General features: G+C 38.4%; 1 protein-coding gene across 1 annotated transcript; it reads right to left on the bottom strand.

Moving 5' to 3' along the window:
- Positions 1-27: 27 nt before the first annotated feature.
- On the bottom strand, positions 28-21,463 carry spint1b (serine peptidase inhibitor, Kunitz type 1 b). Its single transcript, XM_051645288.1, has 10 exons — positions 20,788-21,463; positions 19,571-19,728; positions 17,201-17,342; positions 8,728-8,898; positions 8,531-8,569; positions 5,873-5,998; positions 5,739-5,786; positions 2,402-2,572; positions 2,242-2,307; positions 28-1,019 (listed from the first exon to the last, which is right to left on the bottom strand). Exons 1-10 carry the CDS (start codon positions 21,182-21,184, stop codon positions 832-834), a joined length of 1,506 nt encoding a protein of 501 aa, XP_051501248.1. The 5' UTR covers positions 21,185-21,463; the 3' UTR covers positions 28-831.
- Positions 21,464-22,786: the final 1,323 nt, after the last annotated feature.

The raw sequence follows: 22,786 nt of genomic DNA, 5'->3' as shown, positions 1-22,786 counted from the left end.
GAAAAAAAATACCACTGTAATATCACAGAAAGTATTAAGGTCTCTTTAATACACACATACATAGAGAAAAGATGGCAGACATTTTAAGTTCAGTGCAACAAGAACTCCACGTTAAAGTACTCGTGGTTTCATGGTACAAATAATACAAACAATTCCACATACATTCCACATATAAACATTTAATTAAGTCACACGATACAACTATATTTAATTGAAAATGTTACAAATATTAATAAGAGTAATAATAATAATAAAAAAAAAAAAAGAATACAAAAAAATCCACATCCCTTGAAAACATTAAGAATGATAAAATATGGCTTATGAGTTAAACAAGTAAATAAAAAGCTCTTTTTGGTTTGAACTAAACCGTTAACGAAAGTAGGAAAATTAGGGACAAGACTCGCGGAGTGCTTCAAGAAAGCATAATGTTAAATTCTCATGAAGTAAACGACCCTTGTTTGGAGTGATATACATCAAATTTCTGCTTTACAAATTCTCTCTACCATTTCTCAAACACAAGCACACAGACTTTTTCCTTTAGGTGCATTAAAGTCCAGCGTGCTCAAATGGCTCTGCCTGGGTTAAATAGGGTTGGGCCCTGATCAGTCTAACACTTAAACAATATACAAATGCTATAAATGTCCTTAACCCCGATTACACCTGAGACTAAAGACTGGTCCGATGACTAAACGTGTAATTTGGCTTCATGTGAGGTCAGAAGTTATTTGAAAATAATTTCTGTAAATACAAGTTGCAATGACACATCATGCACTGCAGTCAGCCTAAATCATTAGGAGTGGCAGACCAGTGATTTTAAACATTATTGTGGATTCATGCTTTGGCAGTGGTGCTGTTATAGACTAGATGATCGGCATCCTCACTATAGACCACTGGAGGACTGGTGGTGGCCACACGCTGATGCTGTTGGTTTTTTCTTCTGCTCTTTAGGTAACAGTAACCCAACACAGCCAGAACAGCCATGATGGCCACAGCCAAAACCACAGCCAAGGCAACAGATGCTGAGAGACAATATGGTAAACATAAGTATACATACCGCAACAAAACAGGTCTATCTTTTTTTTTTTTTTATTATTTATCCCCTTTTCTCCCAATTTGGAATGCCCAATTCCTACTACTTAGTAGGTCCTTGCGGTGGCACGGTTACTCACCTCAATCTGGGTGGTGGAGGACAAGTCTCAGTTGCCTCCGCTTCTGAGACAATCAATCCACGCATCTTATCACATGGCTCGCTGTGCATGACACCGCAGAGACTCATGCTACTCTTCGCGATCCACGCACAACTTACCACGCGCCCCACTGAGAGCGAGAACCACTAATCGCGACCATGAGGAGGTTACCCCATGTGACTCTACCCTCCCTAGCAACCGGGCCAATTTGGTTGCTTGGGAGACCTGGCTGGAGTCACTCAGCACGCCCTGGATTCGAACTCACAACTCCAGGAGTGGTAGTCATCGTCAGTACTCACTGAGCTACCCAGGCCCCCAAAACAGGTCTATCTTGATCATTTATTTGGTTAAATAACCAGTGAAATCAAAATGGGAGTTTTGTGGCTATAGCTAGTGTGCTCCTAAAAGTTGACAAAATGAACTTTTAGTAGATATAAGCATTTAAAATTTACAGTTTCTCTTTTGGGAAAATGGAAAAAATACTGATGACATCCTGCACTACAGATTTTTGTCCAAACAGATGCTCTCTTGAATGTCCCTCCCCCAAATACTACAGTAGATGCAAATGACTAGCATGTAGCAAACCATAGTTCATTGCTGTGAAATAACTAAAGCCTACTGGATTAAATATTACATTTACTTTAAGACACAATTTACAACCATGTTTTTTTATTAAACTGCACTATTATAACTCAAAGACATTACTATATTACAGCTTCCTTTTCTGTTAAACCATAATTTTCTGTAAAGCTGCTTTGAAATGGTGTGTTGCAAAAAGCACTATACAAATAAAAATGACTTGACTTGGCTAATATTTACATATATATGATGCAAGAAACCTTGACAAACATTCTAAAAATACTATTATCTGAATACTTTTTCTTTTCATTTTCTGTCATTACTCTTAACATTATTCTAAATATCTAAAAGTAATTTTTTTTAACAAACATGATACTTAGAGTAAATGAGAGGAAGATATATAGCCTTAAACTTACAAAACTCCCAAAATTTCAAAGGACAACATTTTTATTAAACCTGCAAATCAAAAGATTACCTGACTGGCTTTCCCCTAGTTCTTCATCACCCCTTACAAATAATCCTCTGGCGAACACATCATTTTCTACAAAGACAGAAATCAGAAACACACATCAAATCCAAACTTCAGCCATAATCACTGAAATACCACACTATTTATATTTCAGTGCTATTCACACCTGTGACATCTGAGCAGTTGTTCATGCAGGCGTCTGTGCTCTCAAAGTTATTCTCATTGCCGTTACAGCCACCATAGGTGAAGCGTTGGCACTTTTTGTTAAGAGGGTCGTAGTACCAACGAGTAAAACTGGCTCGACAATGGCCTGTAACGGGCGGTTCGGCACAGAAGGCTATACCAATATGACAGAAAAGAGGGGTTAGGAGAGAACTACAATTTAAAAGTGATGTAGAAATTAGCAATCTATGTGATACACAAGCCGTTTAATGGAATAAATGTAAAAATACATGTTGCTTCAGGCAAGGGAACATCTAAAAATATATTAATTTACTTAATACAAAAGTAATGCATTTGCATGCTAAGGTACAACTGCTCAAATAAAATTAAGATCAAGACTATTTTACAGACACTATTTGCTGTTGAAAACTAATGATAAATGAAAAACATTTTCATGTAGTAGGTGGTAAAAAATATCAAAGGCATAGTTCACCCAAAAATAACGTTTTTACTTTTTTTAAATATTTAAAGTTGCTGTAAGCGATTTAAGCCGTTCTAGAACTTCCACAAAGAGATCCTTTGGATTAGCCACTTATTTCATTTATATCTTTCAGAGAGTAGGACATTTTTTTTGCATACCTTTCCATGAAAAAAAATAAAAAATAAAAATCGCTTACAGCACCTTTAAGTTGTTTAAAATGTAAAAATGAAATCATGTCATTATTTCCTAAAAATCGCAAGCATCATTGAAGGCTTCATACACCATATTTGAATACAGACAAATGCAAAATGAAAACGCCCTACAATCAGTGTTGGGTGTAATCTGATTACTTTTCAAAAAGTAGTGTAACATTACATATTGAATTCTTTTTCTAAATAATATTATGTAGAAAGCATTCAAAACATACATTTTGTTTTTATGTGCATTATTATTTGCATTTCTGAGACGTGCGCCCCCTAACGAGTCATATTAAGGTGAATGAAAGTGTATGATTGCGTGATGATGAACGAGGAAATAGACATTATTTTGAATTCTCCGAGCAGAAAACAAACTTTTCTTTGAAAAGTTTTCGAAAGTACCTTAAAAGTAATCTGAATGTGATTACTTTTCCACTAACATAATCAAAAAAGATTACAACTTTAGATAAGAAATTAGTAATTTGTAGTGGATTACTATTTCAAGTAATTTACCCAACATCACCTATAATTAATGGCTTTTGTTGTATTATTCCTAGTTTTGAAGTCACTTTGGAAAAAAACATCTGCTAAATACACAGATGAACCAAAACATTATCATCACCTGCCTAATATGCTGTTGGTCCTCCGCGTGCTGCCTAAACAGCGCCGACCCCCCTGAAGGTGTCCTGTGGTATCTGGCACCAAGATATTAGCAGCAGATCCTTCAAGTCCTGTAAGTTGCGAGGTGGAGCCGCCGTGGATCGGACTTGTTGGTCTAGCGCATCCCACAGATGCTCAATCGGATTGAGATCTGGGGAATTTGAAAGCCAGGGCAACGCCTTGAACTCTTCATCATGTTCCTCAAACCATTCCCGGACAATTTGTGCAGTGTGACAGAGGGCATTATCCTGCTGAAAGAGGCCATTGCCATCAGGGAATACCATTGCCATGAAGGGGTGTACCTGGTCTGCAATGATGTTTAGGTAGGTGGCACGTGTCAAATTGACATCCACATGAATGGCTGGACCCAGGGATTCCCAGCAGAACATTGCCCAGAGCATCACACTCCCTCCACCAGCTTGTCGTCTACCCACAGTGCATCCTGGTGCCATCACTTCCCCAGGTAAATGGCGCACACGTACACGGCCACCCACGTGATTAAAATGGGACTCATCGGATCAGGCAACCGTCTTCCACTGCTCCAAGGTCCGGTTCCGATGGTCACGTGCCCATTGTAGATGCTTTTGACAGTGGACAGGGGCCATCATGGGAACTCTGACCGGTCTGCGGCTATGCAGCCCCATATACAGCTGGGTGCGATGCACTGTGTGTTGTGACACATTCCACCAGTAATCATCATTAACATTTTCTGAGACTTGTGCCACAGTAGACCTTCTGTTGGTTCGGACCAGACGGGAGAACCTTTGTTGCCCTCGCGAATCAATGAGCCTTGAGCGCCCAACACCCTGTCGCCGGTTTGTGCCTCCTTGGACCACTGTCGGTACTCACCACTGCTGACAGGGAGCACCCCACAAGCCTTCGTCGTCTCGCCACAACTATTAGGCCCTTGTCAAAGCCACTTAGGTCTTTACTCCTGCCCATTTCTCCTGCATTCAACACATTGACTATGAGAACTGATTGTTCGCTTACCATCTAATCTCCCAGACCTTGATATGTGGCCTTGTTAGGAGATTATCAACTTTACCTGTGAGTGATCATAATGTTTTGGCTCATCAGTATATATAAAAGAAAATGTAAAATTTAAAGAGTATGATTTTTAAGAGCTGCAGTAGAAGGGGAGATTTTTTTCTGTGAATAACAAATACTGGTCTGATCCTCACACAGCTATCGTATGTCTTCAGTAGACTTGTATTACAGTGCACAAGTAACATGGACCACTTTTATTGTGCGTTTTTGTCATTTTTGGAGCTCGACAGCATCCTTTCAGATTCAATTTCATTGTTTGGAAAAGAGCAGCCATTCTAGACATTCTGCGAAAAATCTTTTGTGTTCAACGAAGAAAGTCATCCCGGTTTGAAATGACATAAGGAAGAGTACATTTTTGGTGAACTATGTAGACCTTTAATCACAGTCCCCATGTCATCACATCTGGCTCCAAATAGTAGAATAATCAAACCTCCACCCATTGTCCTGTTTATGGACAATCGCCAGTTTTGATAAATAAATTAACTTAAATTAACTTGTCAGAAAACATCAAACATTTAAATTGTTTTTTTGGCTCAACACTTCACTAAGTGTCTTATCTTCCACTTTAATGTTTCAATTGAAATGTATCTGAGCAAGGTGATTATCAGGTCAAGGTTTTCCTGGTTCATGAGGAGCCGGTTCAGTGAAGTCCTGTTCAGGTTTCTCCCAGAGGATTAACGTGCTTAACTTAAGTCTTAAGAGACATGAGTCTTAAGAAGTCTATTAATGCTATTGTTTTCACTATTATACCATGTTAATCTCCCATTTGTATTTTAAATATAATGCAGTTGTAGACACTGACATCATTTCTATTTTTAAAAAAAAATTTTTTACATATGCATTTATTTACATTGCATTCGGATGCCAGTGAACGCTATTTTCACTAATCAGACTCTGGGGTAATCAGACCATAGGTAGGTAGAACATACAATACCTTGGCTTTGCATAAAACTCACCATTTTGGCTGACTTGAATATGAAGAAGTCGAGACAGGCTGCTATCCACTAAAACGTAAAAGATAAAATACATATTAAAACATATGTACATGCCATGAAGTGCGTGCGTGTCTGGTTAGGCTAGCGCATCTCACATCGCTCACAGCTCTCCTCATCAGTATGGTCACTGCACTGCGTCTGTCCATCACACTCAGACTCCTTCTTCACACAGCAGTTGTTGGAGCATTTGAACTTGTCTTCTCCACATGGAGAATTACAGTCTGTATCACACAGACACACACAAAGACAAAACCACAGAATGAGACATCAAACTCAAGGAAGCTTGAAGTGAATCTCATGAAACAACAACTCAACATGTCCAGGTCATACTGTAGAAAAAAAAAAAAAAAAGGCAAAAATCATTATTACAAAAAGGCACTGACAATAGAAGTGAATGGGGCCAATCCATGAACGCTAAAATACACAGTTTCAAAACTAGCCACCAGATGTAAACATAACACACATTATATTTTTTTACAGATATAATATTTTTGTTTGTAATCCACATAATGCCACAAATGCTGTTGATTGAGCTCTACTTGCATTGAATGCGGAACATTCTTTTAAGAAAATAAGGCCTCTCACCTTTGGGTAAGTTTCTCAAAAGTTATTACTAATTCCTACTCTATAGTTGTAATTAGATTGCTGACTTTACAGATAACTTCATCAGAAAAGTAAATCGCATTACCAAATTACTTTTAAGTCACTTTCTAAAACATGTCACAGAAAAGCTTTTGTATTTCTGCAAAACAAATTCAAAATAATGTCTTTATTTCCTTCTTGTTCATTGACTTGTTAGGGGGCGCACACACCCTTCAGCTGTCACAAAACGTGAACAGACATACATATTAATGTAATTCATGTTTTCAAATGTATTTTACATATATATTATTTTAGAAATGTGTAACCGAAGTAATTAAAAGTAATTAACATCATTGAAAGTCAGTAACTGTAATCTGATTACAAGAATTTGAAAGTAATGAGCTATACTACTTTTAGTACTAAGCATTTAATAATTAATAGGGCTGTCGATTTAATGCATTCATTTGGTGCGATTATACAAAAACTTTTTTACGTAATTAATCATATATGGTCCCCAGACCATAACAGGGAATGAATATTCCTTATATCTGAGCAATTCAAGCTTGTAGTACCACCTATTGTCTCCAGGGGGCAGTAGGTGAAACTCCAGCTGTATAGATAACACACAGTTTACACAGACAGAGAACAAATCACACTTACCGAGAGCAGACAACACAAGATGAGATCAAGTTCTTGTGTTCAAACGCAGCTTGGAGCACAAATCCGAACACAGAGATCTCAATATGCATTTAAGTTTCAAACTTAGTTTAGCTTGACACAGCGATCTAAAAACTACGTTTATGACGCAACGCAACCGTGTGACGCAGGTGTACATTGACACGTCCTTAAACAAGCCCTAATAATACATTTCAGACTGATTGATGAATTAAGCTGCAAAATGGATTGCTATGAACTGTAGACCAATGATAGTCTTATGTTCAATAATATGGAAATAAAAAATATATTGCATTCTAAAATCACTTTTAATATTGTATGCCAAAATAATGTTATGCATTTAAATTATCTATATTATTTTTTTATAACATATATTTTATTTATATTTTAAATACAACAATTTATAATTATTTAATCATTATATATTTAATTATTGTAATTTTAGGGGCTTTCTCAGCAAATATTTATGTATGCGATTAATTCGATGAATTAATCAGCGTACCATGTAATTAATTCGATTAAACATTTTAATCGATTGACAGCCCTAATAATTACTTTGTAGAAAAAATGCAAAAATCATTCTCACAACTGTAATACAAACTGTGTTAATCTCGTCAAAGAAATCACTGATGAAAACGTTCATTGACAAAGGGTTTTTTGATTCCGTCAACGATAATGAATACGAGACGAAAATGACGATCATGACGATAATTAAACGATCTGATTAAAGCATACTCTTGAGGACACATGACGAGAAAAACAATATAGCAAGAACATTTGCAAAACATCTGTTTATAGAAGAGGATATTGGATTCATCTAATCCAATTATCCAGTATGTTGGGGATATCCACGCTTGAGCTGTGCGAGTTCAACACGCTTAACACCGGCAAAATTAACTGCTTTAAAATGGGTTAATTACCTCACTCAAACACATCTGTGACGAGGAGGGCCGGGCCATTAGGATGGACGCCTGGCGCTGCCCTCCTCGTCACAACATCCTATTTATAAATGAGATTAATCACTTAATTCACAACATATACATAATATTACAACTTACATCTGCACAAACAATGAAGTGAATAAACAGATGAACTTGAACTAAATAACGTTCTAGTCGTAATATGCGTACTTTAGCATTGTGAATACGTTGTTTCCGTGAAAAACACGTTACACGCAATGCAATATCCTAAACAGACTAAACACGTACTATTAAATCATGCAGAATTCAGAATACAGTAGACTAACTTCTAAAGTGTAGCTAAAATATCAGTATATTCATTATACGTATGCTATTATTTCAATAATAAAGTAATTATTGATAATGGTAGTATCTTACAGCAAGATACTTACAGTACAGTAATCACTGTATTTTAATTTTACTGTAATAAATTATTACTAATTATTAGATTCGAATGAGAATGACTCTAATGATTCTAAAAATAGGCTTCCTTTTCTCTTGTATATTTGTCAGAGGGGAAATCTAAAATGAATTTACCTTCAGTCTCCGTTTTTCTCGCTTCTCCACCTGGTTTTACTGTGGACAGACAACATTTAAGTGCGTACAGACATTATTTAGTGAAGGTATGCGAGATATTGAGGATTTCATAAGGAAATTACTTTGAACTAACAATATAGACCATGATGAATGAACATTAGACTCACCTACACCACACCCTACGAGATTTGTCTTACCTATAGTGTTTTTACAAGCATCGGTACACTCCTGCTCAGAGAGATAGTTGTTTTTATTCTCCTTACAGCCTCCAAACATGAACTGTTCACACTTGCTGGTTGCAGCGTTGTAATGCCAACGAGGGAATGAACCTCGGCAGGGGCCCACCTTTTTTGGCACCAAACAGTGACCTAGTGGGACAAATCAAATTGTTGGTGTATTAATTCGATTCTGATAACTTAAGTATCATGGGGTTCAAAATCTGAAAACACCGATTCATCCCTGGTGTGACGTTCAAAGGAATGCACTGGATTTAAATTTGATTACATTTATTTTCACAGCAAAAATACATCTTATTATTCAATTAGAAAATAGCCAACCTTTCCGAAACAATCTGAGTTAAGGCATGGTCTCATTTACTTTGGCACAGTGGAAATTTCGAGGTGAAATAGTCATCTCAATGGGAATCTTTGCAATGGTTCCTTTGAAGAATCTGGTTTTGAATGGGGTTCAAGTTTGGTAAATATCGACACGCGGATTTGCCACATTGACAAATAGAATGTTGCTCGGTTTGTGCTTTGAACACAGCTACACTGAATATTTACATTGGACAAGGATATAACTTTAGCGGCGAGTATCTTTTTAACTTCACTCTCTCAGAGTATGCAGCATTAAACAGAGGCTGCTTAGCATTTCATTTTTTTACTGGTTTCACACATGCTTAACGGCCCACGCCTTGTTCGCCCACAAAATTTAGCCATGCGAAGGTATGCGTGAATGCGCTTTTATCGTTCATGTCCGTAGCACAAATGGTGCGGGACGAGTTACACATCGAAGTTTAATACTTAAGACCCTAATATACTTAGGCAAAATTTTGAAAAACAAATTCTGTTTTTGAGATTGTTGCAGTGGTTCAAAACATTTCACCAGCGCAAATTTTAAGGAAAAATTCGTAATGGCTGTTAAAAACCTTCTTACTGCCATTGGTCCACTTCATCGGTTAGTGACCTGTTGCTCCAACTCTGACGGTGACATTTTTCCCGGTTAATTTTTCTCACTCAGTCAAGATCAGCCAACATGAACACACTGGAGTGCAGAGCTGCTGAGATGGTGCAAACTTACCTACATCTGTGTGATCGTTCACATAAATACAGACATTTTCAAGACATTCACAAATCTCATTTTTTAAAATTAGTCTACAAAAGGAACCAAATCTACTCAAAATACTCTTTAAGTGCCCATTCACCCTATTGCTTCATATGCTGCTTCATTCAAGTGCCATCTGTAGTCGAATGCCATTCCCACTTCTGCTCAAAGTATGAATGTCTTTAGTCATCTTTCTTTTGTCTGTATGCTGCCCATTGACACCTGCCAGTAGTATCAATGTCATCACAAAATACAACAGAGGGTAACTGCAACATTATTTTTGTCATCACAGATGTGAGATATAGGCCTTTATCACAGTCCGCGTGTCGTCACAACCGGCTCCGAACATTAGCGTAACCAAACATCACCCATCGATCTGTCTATGGACGATTGCAGTTTTTCTAAATAAATTAAGCCAACTTGGATGCACTTGGCAGTAAACATCAGCCGTTTAATCATTTCTTTAGAGTAACTCAGCACTTCACCATGTTATCTAGCACTTTAATGCATAATAGTATCTGAGCGAGGCGATTATCAGTGCAAAGTTTTCCCAGTTCACGAGGAGCTGCGTGCACTGTTCAGCTTAATCCCAGAGGATTATTGTACTCAACACAAGTCCGAAGAGACAGCGTTTAAGTGTTTTAATGTCGTTGTTTTCACTATTGCAGTATGCTCATCTCCCGTTTGTGAATATAATACAGTTGTAGACACTGGGACAGTTTCATTTCTATATTTTATTTACATTGCATTAGGTCACGACTCGCAGATGGACACTTCAATCATCGTCCTCAAACCACGAGGATATAACTCCACGTTTACAATGATTTAACCAGTTATTTTCTGTAATCGGACTCTGGGATGGAAATGTTTCTTTATTTGAACATTTTTAAATGGACCTTATATCATACATGGAGATTATATAAAGTATGTACATGAAAGCAATGTAATCATTATCATTGCAAATACTCTGTAGAATCTTTACTCAGAATATAAGTTTTGTTTTTGTGATTTACTGTATACCCTTATCTTGTTCTAATGCTCTTTAATGTGTAAATGTACTCGTTTGTATTATATTCTTGCATTCCTCTCATAAAAAACATACTTACACTGTGTAGTGGTCCCTGCTCACATACATCGTTTAAAATAATAAAACAACATGACATCGTTTTTCTATACTTCAGGGATAATGAGTAATGATTGTAAATTGAGGTAGGTCTGTTTAGATTAAGTATCTGAGATTAATTGTACATAAAATAGGCCATAATATTTCCGCAACTGCCATTGAAAGAGACTGCAGCGGAAGTTGTTTTATGCTACTAAGCGAAGCTTCCACTCTGTGAACGCGGAAGTGTGATCAAGGCCTAATGCTTCAATATAATACAATTACTATTGATTTATTATTAGTAGTAGTAGTATTACAGTGAATATTACATAACTACAGTAGTGATATATTTCTGTCAAACTTTTTCTCAATTTAAATTGAGCTTTTATTTTGGCGGAAGCTTTTATTTTATAGCCATTTTGTTTCTGTGTGTTGACGGTAGCTTCTCACTTCTGGAAAAGCAGGTCACTATGTGAGCCAATGTGATTATTAAACTGCAAAAGGCTGCTTTTTAATTAAATAAATATGTAGTCTGTATGTTCCTTGCACTACAAAGTGAATTAGCACTCTGCTCGCAGTAATTTGCTACAAAAAAGGCATGTGATGCTCATGATGGTGTTTTCCATGTAGGAGCTAAGGAACTCTAAAAGGTGTCGGCACAACACTGGCTCCACACATTCACAAGTGCTCACATTTGAAGCGTGCACTAAATAATCACATAAGGACATAACGTGATATTTATTTGTGCACTGAATGTTTACGTTACGTCAGATGGTATTAGATTTTGGTTTCCGAGTACGAGTACAAGTACGGTATCCGACCCGATTCCGATACAAGTATATACCACGTTCCGATACCAGTTATAACACATTTTATTGTCAAATTAGTTAATGTTTTAACATGTAGTCTTATACATCTCATATTTAAATGCTCTTCTAAATGCCCCAGCGGCGTGGCCAGTATCTGAATGTTCGTAAATAGTACACCTTTGCTCGACTGTTTGATCCTTATTCCAAGCAAAGAACGGAAAAGTTTTCAGTCAGTGTATACGAGCCTTTAGAGTTAGGGGTTAGTTCAAATCAAATCTAATAAGAAAAATAAGAAATGGACAGCACTCTTCAAATACTTAAAGTAAATACAAAGAAATACAAATGAGTAATGGGAAGAGTAAAAGAAATCAGTGTATGGACTGTACAGTGGAATATTGTACGTTGATCTGGATAACATGATATGACATGCCCATTCAGTTTCGTCATGGGAAGTTCTTTGTAAAGCTATTGCTGAAACAGACACGTGGGATCAACGGATTTGGCACGTTCAAATCGTGGAGGTGTACACAAAGCTTATGGGATTGTTTGCACTGATGCACTTAGTGGGCATTTTGAATTGTATCACTCATGAACCTATAGTATCTCCACAGCTTAAGAGAGAAAAACATTCATAATATGCTTATCTCAATAGAATATATATAGACACCATAAATCAGGGTGTGTTAAATAAGAGAGACTTCCTAAATTTGCAATGCAGTGGTTCTTCAAGACACGGACTGACAATCACTGCCATAAAGGACCTTAGAGGTCCCATTCTCATAACAGAGCCCAGGACAATGTTCCCAGTTGTCCCCCTCTTAGGACAGCTGTGCCACATATAAAGACACACTGACACACACACTTCAAGGGTCTAAGCAAGCACTAAGAAGAATCACATTTTTATAACAATAGAGCTCAGTGTCTGTTTAGTAGTCTATCAGTTTGTGCAAGCTCTTCAGATATGCTGAGCTATTGTGCACATAAGGGAGACGCAGGTCTGGTCTGCGTTGCGTCCTGATCCCATTCCCCCCTCTCCTCTTAATAATTTTTCTCTCTTTAGCATTGTGGGTAGTGTTGTTCCTTCACTGGGAATTTGGCTATTGAGAATGATTTTTTTTTTAATTAAGTTGAAATCACACCGACTTGTAGCTTCTTGAGAAGCATTTTGTCTGTCAGAGTGCGAGTGTCAACTGAGCAAGGACACCGATAAGGCGCTATCCACTCTCTCATCTCTCTGCAATAACACATCTTTTTAATATTATGTCATTATGGCCACTAATCCTGCAAAAATTCACTTTTTGGTCATCTATCGTCCTCCAGGTCAAGAAGACAACTTCATCGAAGAGCTAGATGTGCTGCTATTCTCATTTCCCATGAATGGCACTCCACTGGTGGTCACTGGGGACTTGACAAACCTCAAGCGGCTGACTTTCTAGCTCTTCTGACCTCGTTTGACCTTACAAGGAAAAACAGCTAGATCTCATCCTAACCAATAACTGCATCTCTAATAACCCTCGTTTCTCCTCTGCATATTTCTGACCATTTCTTCATCCAGTTCTCTGTCTTCTTCCCTTCTTGCTTACCACTCACTCCACCTCGGGTTTCCTTCCACCTTAACCTTCCAGGTTCTCTCTCCCCCAGTCACTTCTCTTCTATGGTCTCTGCATTCTTTCACTATTCACTTATCTTCACTTGCTACACAAGCTACAAATACTCTTTGCTCAACATTAACTTGTTGCCTTGATAGTGTCTGTACTCTTTCCTCCAGGCCAGTATGTGCCACACCCTCTAGCCTCTGACTGTCGGAGACAATTCGTGACCACCGTACTAAGCTCAGGGCTGCAGAGAGGACGTTGTGCAAGTCAAAAGACCCTGCTGACCCAAGCGGGTATCAATCTCTTCTTTCCTCTTTCACCTCTAGTGTTTCTGCTGCTAAGGCAGACTATTACCAGAATACTATCAGTAACACTTCAGATTCCCACAAACTATTTTCAACTCTCTCTTCTCTATCCTTCCCTACCTTCTCCCATTACTTCTTTGACTGCTGATGATTTTGCTCCTTTTCTCAATGACAAAGTGGCGACCATCAGCAGCCAGTTCTCTACACCACACACCCACAACCAGTCTCTATCCACATCCCATCCTCTGTTCTCTTCTTTCTCTCATAGACTGATTTCTACAAAGTGCTTCTAACCGTCCTACCACATGCCCCCTTGACCCTATCCCCTCCCATCCTCAGCAAGCTGTCTCTCCATCAATCTTGCCTGCACTCACACACATCATCAACACATCTCTTAAAACTGGAAACTTTCCCAACACATGGATCGAGGATCGAGGACAGCAGGATCGAGGAACCCCACTGCTCAAAAAACAACACATACCCCACAGTAATCGATAACTACAGACCAGTCTCTCTTCTACCTTTCCAGGCTATAACTCTTGAGAGGGTTGTATTCAACCAGTTGTCTGCTTTTTTTCCACAGAACAACCTACTCGACAGACAGACTCAACAGAGACTGCCCTCTTGTCAGTAGTTGAAACCCTGCTACTGGCAAGAGCCTACTCCAAATCATCTGTCCTTATTCTTCTTGATCTATCTGCTGCTTTTGACACAGTGAACCACCAGATCCTCCTTTCCATCCTCTCCGACATGGCCATCACAGGAACTGCACTCACAGGCAGATCCTGAAAAGGAGAGGTTTCAAAGTCACACCAGCTAACCAAAGTGTTTCTTAGGGATCAGTGCTTGGACCCCTTTTCTTCTCGATCTACACTACATCACTCTGACTGATCATTAAGGCACATGGCTTTTCCTACCACTGGACTACAGATGATACCCAGCTCTACCTGTTGTTCCAGCCTGACGACACCATCGTCTGAGCTTGTATCTCTGCCTGCCATTCGGAGATCTCAGCCTGGACGAAGGAAAGCCACCTTCAGCTCAATCTTGCCAAGACATAACTCCTTGTGATCCTAGCAAACCCGTATATTGTCCATAACATCACCATTCATCTAGATTCAACTACACTAATGCAAACAAGGACATCCTGGAACCTTGAAGTGGTGGTTGATGACCAGCTTAACTTAATTGCCCACATCTCATCAACGGTCTCAACAAGGTTCACATTTAACATGAGGAGAACATAAGGAGAATCAGACCTTTCCTATATGAATATGCTGCACAGCTCCTTGTCTAAGCTCTAGTCATTTCAATACTGAACTACTGCAACACTCTGTTGGCTGGCATCTCAGCCAGCACAATTAAGTCATTGCAGATCGTCTAGAACACCATGGTGCATTTGGTCTTCAATCAACCAAAGGTGCCTCACGTCACCGCCTTCTTGAATCCACTCCACTGGCTACCTGTAGCTGCCCATATCAAATTCAAGGCTTTGACCTTCAGGACAGCCAATGGAACATCACATTATTACTTCAACTCACTCCTCCAGGTTTGTGTCCCCACTCACTCTCTGTGGTTGATGAACAAGTGGCGCCTAGTGGTCCCAACGAAATGAGGCACAAAGTTTATTTCACAATCATTCAACTTCTCTGTTCCTCTGTGGTGGAATGAGCTTCCAATGTCCACCTGATCTGCTGAAGCCATCTCAACATTCAAGAAACAGCTGAAAAAACATCTCTTCCTCTTTAATAAATAATAAAACAAAAAACATGTCTGTCTCTTTCTTCTGCGCTGGTTTCTATACTACTCTAGCTACTATTGGATCTTGGCAGTGGGATACTGCAGATATTCTTGACTTTTCTAAGACAAAAGCTTATGGTCCTCATCTGTAAGTCGCTTTGGATAAAAGCATCTGCTAAATGTACATGTTCTACAGAAGCATATACCATCTCTTAACTTTTGAGCTCATGTTAGGTCTGTGTTAAAAGGGATACATGTTACTATCAGAAATCAATTTCTCTATGAACGAATGGGATTTTTTTTGTGTTGCACTCTATAACAGCACTGGGATGTATCACTGTTTGTATTATGTTGCTCTGTGTTTGGGGCGTTTCAGTCCAGATTATGCAAGCGGTGGGGAGTGGGGAGAAACTTTGTGTGACTTTGCCTCCAGGATTGCTCAGAGCATACTTTCGATAACCAGTGAGCATAGAGTGAGCGGGGAGTGGTAAATGGAAATCCCGCAGTGGAGCTACAGTGGAGTGATTACGGAACGCCTTGAGTGGGGTGGGAAAATTGCTGTTGCTCTACTCCACTCACATAATCTGTTCCAGTCTATGCAAAGCTTGATGAAAAACAAACAAAAAAACAAATTAAGCTTTTCAATAAGTGTGTTTACATGCACACCAATAGGGTGACAACTGCCAAAAAATATATAATAACACAAGAAAACTGTTTATATGAGACTTGAATTCATCCAGTTCTCTGCCTTTGACTGCAAGACTGAAACAGTCATGCGCACAGCACTTGTGCACATTGGATTAGCCGGTAAGAACACCGGTAAAGGTGTTAACATGCAATAGTAAATCAGGGAAATTAGCAAAAATCGATATGTGCCGACTGAATATTACTTAAAATGTTTATGACCTTATCCCGATAAAGGCATGCCATTCAAGGCGTTAACATGACCTTAAATGTTGTTGTTGTTGGCTTATTAAACAATCAGTGTAAGATTGTGCATCTAAACAATGATCACAGACAATCTTAAAAATCAGAGTAAAAACTAAATTGAATGAACTTAAAGGGACAAATTGAAACTATAATTTAAATAAAAACTAATTATGAAAACTCAAAACTATAATAACCTTGCTTGTAGTCATAAACCAGACATGGATGTGTCATATAAACACGAAGATTAGACAGTTAATAAAGAGCACTGTCATTTGATGATTTAATGGTTGCTAACACTGACATAATTTACACTGACATTCACAAAACTTTAACTGTTTCTGTTGTCCTTCTTCCTCCCTGGGTAGGGGTGGGACTGCCATGAGTTAATCCGTCAGAAATGGAAATGGATGGACTAATCTAAAGTCAGGGGATGTGTTGTCTGCGTTTAACCACAGCACGGCTTTCCATACACTGCAAAATTCTAGTGACTCACAGCTGTAACACGTCAAACCAGTTTTGCTCATTTGTAGAGGGAGCGGTAAAACCTCTGACACACTAAAATTACAGAAAGAGTCTCCACAACCCATCACTACTGCCATTACTGGAATTACACCAAGTTGTTTGTATGCCTATGGCATTACAAGTATAAAATAGTTTGACAAAATTACTTTAAAACTGTGCCAACTAAATATACATAGTTACTTATATATACTGTATATACTTATAGTTGTCTCTGCATATGTGGGAGAAATGTTTTTTTTTCAAAACATTGAAAAATGTCCGCTGCCCAATTAACCTCATCCATATGGGTAAAGATGGGTTGCAAAAGCTAATCTGGGATGAGAGTGATCAAGTATAATACTCACGCTCAGACTGTTCAGGTGTGAGGACCAAGACAGTGACTTTATCTGAATCAGAATGCTCTGCTGAATCAGTTACTGTCAGTTTGAACTCATAAACCCCAGGTATCAGTTTGGACACCCTTATCTGGTCTGGTAGATTGGTTTTCTGTGGAGCAATTGTTTAGAAATACTTAGATGTTGGGTAGTAATCCTATTATGCCATAAAGCAGTGGTTCTCAACAGTGGTAGGTCATGACCCAAAAATGGGTTGCAGGTCTGATGGAAAATCAATACTAGATGCAAATACTAAAAATGGAATTATTCATATAAATATGCTTAGTTAGGATTAGGGATGTGCCAGGGTGGTCGACTAATTGACTAGTTGTCTAGAAATTGACTAGTCGATCAGTGGGGTCAACTACTCACATTAATTTTTTTAGTAGTGGTGGTTTTAATGGGAGATGCAATTCTCAAATTAATTAAGAGATGCCCATTTTTAGAGAGCGTTTTTGCGTGATGATAGCTTGTTGTGCTTAGGAGTGGATAAGGCCACGTCCACACTAATATGTTTTGTTTGAGAAGTACTGTATCTTTTTCTCTACTTTTTGGCCTTCTGTCCACACTGAGACTGCGTTTTTGACAGCAAAAACTGAGCTTTTCGAAAACGCTCTCCCAAGTGGATAAATTTGAAAACACCATCTTGCGTTGTAGTGTGGACAGGGTAGACTGAGATATCTGAAAATGATAACTTGTTGTCATGTGACGCATTCATGTTATCCATTCAACCCAAAACACATTGTAGTGGCGTTTTTGTGCCTGCTAATTACTTTGAGAGCATTGTTAATGATAAATGTTACTTTGTACAACCTTCACAATGCATTCCTTCAAAGGTGACGCATAGTTAACTCGGAATTGCTGTATGGCGACGGAACACGAGGACAACTGTGTTTCAGACCATACATGGAACAGCAATTTTTCATATGCTTTAGTGTGGACGAGCAACTTCTGGAAAACGTTTGAAAACGGCAGTGTGGACGGAGAGCATTTCGAAAATGAAAACGGCATTTTCAAATGTATCCGGATTAATGTGGACGTAGCTTAACTGTCAGCACAGTAAAACCCTCTGCAAGATGTTTAGTCCCTTTATTGCTTTAGGTTTAGTCTTTTTATGCGCTATTGTTACAGCAAAACGCTGCATCAACAATACATTTCAAGACGATCACAGTCGGACATGAAATAATCTGCTGTGAGTAATATTCACGTATTTGTGAGGTGCTGTGGAAAGAAGTCTTTTGCTGATTCTGTCTGACACTGCTTGAATAAATAGGTACAGTAAAAAAGGTTTAAACTGCTTTATGTTATGAGCTAGATATGTACCCATAATATTATTTTGCAGTTCTGCGCTTTTGAATGCGCAGCGAGGATCACCCTGCAGCACTTTGGTTACATTGAGGGATAAAAGTGGTGTGTGTTTCACAAATTATTGGCATTGAAATTCAAGAGACACTAAGAAACCCAAAATTGACAATTTTCCTATTCAGCCCACAGTATGTCAGGTTCATAATAATTCAGCATATTTTTGGGCCTATACAGTTCATGGTAATCAGGGTCAGAGGGGTGGCTGGACAGGGGGCAGCAATAAGTCTGTTTTTGGCCAGCATTTTCATGTTGTCGGACGGGGGTGGTGGGTGTTGGTGTAGAAAGCAGAGGCGCGTATATACAAAAATGGAGGGGAGTGGATACAGTGAACCCCGGGACGGCAAGGTGCGGCAACCTTGGTGTGTCCACATGTTAAATCTCCTGTGTGCTACGGTTGCACAGAGATGGTGCTACCTCTAAAAAAACTAAATTGTGCCCAAGACAAAAAAAACGACCAAAACAGCAATTGCGAATGGGGTGTCCAATTGGGTGGCCAGGCTTCGGTCCATGGTGGCCCCCTAGCTCCACCACTGATGGTAATACAAGCAATTTCCAATGTTTGATTTTAAGGGAAAATTTTTTTTACATCGATACGATAAACAATTTTTGGTACTTTGTTCGGTTGCCACTTGTTATCATATGTAATATCTGTCCCTGAACCAAACCCAGTTGAGAACCACTGCCATATATAACATGTTGAGTAACTTGCTGAAAATTATAATTTATCTTCATTAAGATGACAAGAAAGTTCACCCAAATATGATTTTTTTTTTTTTCAACATTCAGGCAGGCAGAATACCGATTCACTTTCATTGAATAGAAAAAAAAGATGCATTGAAAGTCAATGGTAACTGATGTTCACTTTCCCCCTAAAATTGCCTTATGTGTCCCAGAGAAAATAGAAAGTCACATTGGCTTGAAAAAAACATAAGGGTGAGTACATAATTTTGCATTTCCCCACAGCAGGTTTAATACCTCTATCACAACAGATTCATCTCCCTGGATGAGGGTCCATTGGTAGCTTACGATCTTCTTATCATCCCAACTCTCAATGCCATTCAACAAGACCTCCGCATTGGGCTGGACCACAATGCTTGGCCCAGCATTGGCAATGGGAGGTTTGTCCTTCCTATCTGAAGAAAAACATATCAAAGATCAGTATTAAAGGGCAATGAGTCATTTCTAAAGACTGTAGCAGACCGGAAAGAGAATATTGTTATTAAGTGATAACATGCATATCATAGTCAGAATTGCTCTGATTGCAATAACAAGAGAACTTAAATCTTGTATAATGTAGGTGAATGCAATCAGTCGCTGAACTCTTGTAAATATTTACCATGGTAACCATTGTTTCTGCCAAAACACCATGGTTATTGTTTCTACAATAAAATTGTGGTAACTTGGTATTATCCACCACTTTCATCACTATATTTATCGGGAAAAAAAATATTTTAATCTTTAGATTAAAATGTATTATTAAAATTGTACATTTGTTCAAGGCACACGCCAGTGATCATTTCTCATTTTACAGTGAAACTGTCCCATTTTCAAAACTAAAGAAAGGTAAAAATGTGGGACATGTGTCCCATTCCCATTCGAGCAGTGTTGGGTAAGTTACTCTAAAAAAAAAAAAGTAATGAATTACTAACTACTAATTACATCTTCTACAGTGTAATTAGATTACTGCAATAATTACTCTGTCTGAAAAGTAATTGCATTACTTATTACTTATTACTTTCTAAAACCCTGATCAACCTCGACCAGATGAAAAATACAAGGATAGACATGAAATTGTTCTTTTAATTCTTTCAAATAAATCATATAAAATCAACTAAATTATTCATGAACTGGTCAAAGAATTTAAGGGGGCAGTGTTAAATTAGAAAACATACATTTTAACATTAGGCGTTAAATTTCGACTTTAAATTCACTATTGTTTTATATATTATTGTTCTATAGTCTATACAGTTTAACGCAATTACATCAGAAGTAACTAATTAAATTACTGAAAACTTAACAGTAATCCCTTACTTTAATTTTTTCCTCAATGAAAAAGTAATTTACTTTACATTAATTAATTACTTAGTAATGCATTACACCCAACACTGGTCTGGAGTCACTGTACCACAGTATTTTTTGTAAGGGTAAACAACCTAACCAGAAAATGTATATTGCAAAGAAGACATTTTTACCACTTTTGCCTCCGACCAGGTAATCCTCATACACTGAACCCTTGATATGACTCGAGTAGCCCTGTTTGTGTATGAATCTACAGACATATCTTTGCTTATATACGCAGTTGAAGAGAAAGCAGGTGTTGATGGATCCCTCCTCCTCTGCGTGCTCTGTGAGGGCCAAGTTGCACGCGGACTCTCTACAGCACGCAGCGTTGCACTCATCCGCCGTAGAGACGTTCGGGTTCGCCAGGAAAGTGGCTCCATCCTTTATCGACTCTTTCGGGTCCAGAACAAAATCTTTCCGACCAGGAATGAAGCTTTTCACACATTGTTCAGATGTGTCGGCCTGGGTCCCTCCTCCCAAAACAGCAGCGACCAGAAGCAAGGCGAAAACAAAACAGGACGAATTCATTTCTGAGGGATTTTCAGGAATCCTGATGTCAGATGTGTTGTTGTGCTGTTCCGAAGAGACTGTACGACCACAGACTATTAATTAAACAAGTGTAGTTTCACCAAACAAAACTATAAGGATGCCGATCGTGTCCTGTCCCGAAGACTGTCTTTAAATTACGGATTTATTTTCGATGGCTGCCCTTCAAACACATTCGTCCGACTGTGTTTGTGAGCTCAGGTGTGTTTTACCTGTGAAAGTGAGGAAGTAAGGTAGTGACGTAGCTTACGGTTGTGGCTCGAATCATAATGAGATACCTACCTAGGCTGCGTCCGGAAACTGGAAAATGCTGCCTTCGGAGGGTGTATACGGAGGAAGGATAAAAATAAGGTACTTTTCAAACTGTTCTGAGACCAGTTTCCTTAAGAGTTACATCAAAGTCTGTCTAGCAAGTCAGTCCACTGTCGGCCATCTTTGGAACGCTCTCGGGAGGCCATTTCCAGTCATGCCAGTGCAGCTCCTTTCTACTTGAATAAGGAAAGATCAAAATCTCAAAAACGGTTGGTCAAGATTACGACCAAAGAACATATTTCAAATCAGCAATAAAATCTGACAATACTGTAATCATGAATTGTGATTCTTTACCTCGTATCACGCTAAAAACGCGATTTCCCCAGCTTGTATTGCTAATGCTCATGCGCGTTCTAGAATTGATTGACAGGCGATGTCTGTAATCTAAAAGGTGATTGGCTCTTGTAACTGTGAGGCGGGACTTTCTTTCTACATCCGATGAGCGCTCAGAGCTGCTTGGTTGAGCGTTCCAATTTCTCCCATTCATTTTAATAGAAGTGGCCCGTCTCTACTAAATAGTCTCTGGTTCCATTCATTAAAACGCTGTCGGTTTTGAGCCGTTAAATTAATATTCCAGGTTTAAAGGTGCACTAAGTATTTTTTCATTTTTAAAAAAGTTTAATTCCTAAAGACATGAATTGTAATTTTGCAATATATGTAGGAAATCATGAGCACTCACATTCAAATGAAGACTCCAGTCATCTCAGTAACCTTATAAAAGCTGTTTTATTCTACATGGAGAGGGTCCGCACATGGGGTTGTGTTAGAATCACATGACCAGCCGAATACTACTCGCTTAATCTCAGTTACCATCCTGTTATTTGACACGTTCACTCATTGATTAAAGTAATCATGGCTGACTGTGAATACAAAATTTCTACAATAGCATCTGAAACTGAAAACTATTGATTTTATATGATGCTGCATCCAAGCTGCTAGGTGTCAGTGTAAGTCCAAGATGACACAAAGACAAAAATTACTGAGTGCACCTTTAATTGAAGCTCAATCAACAGTATTTGTGGCATAATATTGATTACCACAAAAAAATTATTTAAACTCATCCCTCCTTTGAAAATAAGCAAAAATCGAAGTTAGAGTGAGTCACTTACAATGGAAGTGAATGGGGTCACTTTTTGGAGGGTTTAAAGATAGAAATGTGAAGCTTATAATTTTATAAAAGCACTTACATTAATTCTTCTGTTAAAACTCATGTATTTGAGCTGTAAAGTTGTTTAAATCGTTATTTTTACAGTCGTTTTGGGATTATTACAT

This window comes from Myxocyprinus asiaticus, chromosome 19 (assembly GCF_019703515.2).
Source record: "Myxocyprinus asiaticus isolate MX2 ecotype Aquarium Trade chromosome 19, UBuf_Myxa_2, whole genome shotgun sequence".
Taxonomy (NCBI): domain Eukaryota; kingdom Metazoa; phylum Chordata; class Actinopteri; order Cypriniformes; family Catostomidae; genus Myxocyprinus; species Myxocyprinus asiaticus.
The sequence above is the reverse complement of the archived record's forward strand: the minus strand, read 5'-3'. Positions and strand labels throughout refer to the sequence as shown.